The 3224-nt window shown below is 41.7% G+C and overlaps 1 protein-coding gene across 1 annotated transcript in view; it reads right to left on the bottom strand.

The window, feature by feature from the left end:
- The window catches only part of OCRL (OCRL inositol polyphosphate-5-phosphatase), a 66814-nt gene that overhangs the window by 26083 nt on the left and 37507 nt on the right, over positions 1–3224 (bottom strand). Inside the window, exon 15 of the mRNA XM_007949751.1 lies at positions 1067–1202. Within this exon, the coding sequence (XP_007947942.1) occupies positions 1067–1202 (136 nt within the window). The remainder of the gene's footprint in view (positions 1–1066; positions 1203–3224) is intronic.

Here is a 3224-nt window from a genome sequence, read left to right as displayed (position 1 = left end):
AGCACTATTTACAATAGCAAAAAGATGGAAACAACCTCCGTGCCCATCAGTGGAGGAGTGGATGACCAAACTATGGTACATACACATCATGGAATGCTATGCAGCACTAAAGAATAATGTAGAGTCTGCAAAACACCATATAATATGGATGAACTTGGAGGACATTATGCTGAGTGAAATCAGTCAGTCACAGAAGGACAAATATAGTATTAGTTCGTTGTTGTGGAGGGTCAAGGTAAGGTTTATATATGGAGGGAAACTTTCTTTATTGGTTCCCAGGGGTGGGAGGGGAGGGGAGGGAACACTGCAAAAAAGAAAAAAAATGCATTGACCCATGTCACTTTAGTTTTGTGTATTTCACTGTACATAAATTATATTTCAACAAAATGCATTAGAAAAAAGAAAATAAATTATTTTTAAAAAATTGCAGCCTTGGAGCCAAGAGAGTCGGGAAAAAAAAAAAATTAAAGCCCATACTCCTGGATGGGAAGACTTACACCTATACATCACACCTCTTAAGGTATTATATAGATTTGGTTACATTTTGACCAGTTTGTGCCTTTGTTCCTGCTGTTTGCTCCCCATTCACCACCCTGAAACCTCTCCCTCACTGCCTCTCCTCCCTAAAAAAAAAAACAAACTCACTGCCATCGAGTCATATCCAACTCATAGGGACCCCTCCTTGGGTTTTGAGGTGGTATCTCTATGGAAGTAGATTGCCCAATCTTCCTTCTGTGGAATGGCACTATGCCACCAGAGCTCCCTACTTATCCTTTAAAACACAGCCTCTCATTCTTCTTTGTGCATACTGATTTTAGAAGGCTAAGGTTACTAAACCCAACCACAGCCTAAGAAACCCCTGCATCATTAAAAGACCTGGAAGGTAATGACTATGTGGAGAGTATTCGGTAGGGCTGAGGGCACTAACTTCTCAATGCTGCAAACGATTATTTAGTTATGGAAGCATTGATGGCTCATTGAATTACTGATCTAGTCTGAGGCTAAAGAATGCTCTAAGAACAGATACTTGGCACACCAACAAATGAACGAACAAACAAGTGTTTACCCCAATATGGAAGAGAGCGCTAACAGGCTTGTGGTCGCTGGTTTTCAGTTCCATGTGACTCCGGTAATGAAGTTGATTGACATTTGTTCCTCTCCAAAGAATTCGGTCACACCAGGCTGGAACACGACATTTCCCACTACAAAGAAAGAAATGACTTATACACAGAACACAGACCATACCACAAAAGAATACCATGCTCACCGCACTCGTTCAGACCCAGGTTAGACCTTTCTATTATATGCTCCCCCAAAACCATGTACTTCTCCTTCCTAAAAATCCTTGCTATTCTCTTTCCTACTATATTGCAAGCTCTATGAAGGGACTGTGTCTCTTTGTTTGCCACTGAACTCCCAGCACCTAGCACAGTACTCTGGGCAAAGTATGTGCTCAGTGAATAGCTAGCTAATGAATGAACAAATGGTTCTCCTAAGATTGGGATTACATTGCCAGAAATGTCACCACGGGGGGAAGTCTAACAGCATCCTCTTCAAACACCCTCAGAAAGTTAGGATTATACTCTGAACACTGCATGCTCTTTTGCTCTATAAATTACAAAGACACTTCACGCCAGATAGATAATGGATCAAATCTAAAAATCCAATCCTATATTCCTGGACTGGGCTAAATCTCTGGAGATGAGTAAGAGTAGAGATCCCTCCTTTAAACCTGGACTTCTATGGACAAGTCTAGCTTCTCTTGAAGAGAAGAACCAACATCTGGGCATGCAAGTCTGAGCATACAATGATCCACAGATTACTAAGGGTAGGGAAAAAAAAAACCTTATTTATCATTCTATTAGAATAAGCAAAACCTGGTATACCTGATCCAGACTGTGACACAAATACCAATAGCTCTTTAGTTGGCCTCAAGTCAGGAGAGTGGAAAAAATACAGCCAAGTGCACAAGATCTGTGAGTGTCACTTTTCATTTGCTGATCAGCAGCCTTGGAGCAGAGTAATACAAAACAGCTTCCTCCCCAGGCCACCCAGTGCTCTCCAGTTTAAAGCAGCAAATTATTCCCTTTCTATTTCAAACTTCTGGACTCAGCCAGCTAGGAAACTATAGGAAACAGGTTTTAGTTAAAAGATAACTAGTTACCAGGAACTTACTGACAGAGGCACTTTACTGGGGGTAATTAGGAAATCAAAGGGCCTCCAGACAGCAGTTTTCTGCCTATAACAGAGGTGGAGTCCAGGAGGCATAGTCCAGGGGGCATCATTATTTTTAATAGCACCCCAGGAGATTCTATGTGTACTTGGGATTGGGAACCACTGTGCTAGAAGAAACCTTCACAGATCTTTGAGTATTTTCACCTTCTTGTATCCCAAACTAAATAGTTGAGCAGCAGTTTTTTTTGGGGGGGGGAGTCATAACAGGGCAATAGGTAAGAAATAGGGACGAGAAATAAAGTACTTACAACTCCAACAGCTCTGACAGATAAGTGATTAAATTCCTAAGATACGCTATATGTGAGAGTTCAAACCTCAAACCAAAACCATCCCCTGAAGTCTTCTTAGGAGCTCTGGTGGTGTAGTGTCTAAAGCATTTGACTGCTAACCAGAAAGCTGGCAGTTCAAACCACCAGCCACTCCTCGGAAGGAAGACTGGGCAATCTACTTCCGTAGAGATACCACCTGGGAAACCCAAGGAGGGGTTGGTATGTGAGTTTGGTTTTTTGGTTGTTTTGAAGTCTTCATAAAATCAAACAATGGTTTGGCTTAACTAGTAAAGAATGTCAGCCTTGGGCATTGTGCTTTTAAGAACCATCTAAACAGGGTCAAAGTGACAACAGCTGCACGAAAGATTGGATAGGAACCTTACAGGGCAGTGAGTTTATGTTAATAGAGAAGGAACAACTCTGAAAGGAGGGTGCGAATGGATGCACAACTCCAAGAATGCAACCAATGTCCCTGAATTATACATGGAGAAACTGTTGACTTGCTGTGTCTATTCCCAAAAACAGTAACAACAAAATAAAATTAAAAAACAAACACACAAAAAAATCTCTTCTGTAATAGCACTGAGCCATTAGGTTTTTATATCTGCTTAGGGCATGACCTAGGAGCTCTGGTAGCATAGTGGCTAAAGCACTTGACTGCTAACCAGAAGGCTGGCGGTTCAAACCCACCAGCCACTCCTCGGAAGGAAGGTTGGGCAA

The sequence above is a fragment of the Orycteropus afer genome, unplaced genomic scaffold, assembly GCF_000298275.1.
Source record: "Orycteropus afer afer isolate SDZICR_OR568_19922 unplaced genomic scaffold, OryAfe1.0 scaffold00253, whole genome shotgun sequence".
In the NCBI taxonomy this organism is placed as follows: domain Eukaryota; kingdom Metazoa; phylum Chordata; class Mammalia; order Tubulidentata; family Orycteropodidae; genus Orycteropus; species Orycteropus afer.
The sequence above is the reverse complement of the archived record's forward strand: the minus strand, read 5'-3'. Positions and strand labels throughout refer to the sequence as shown.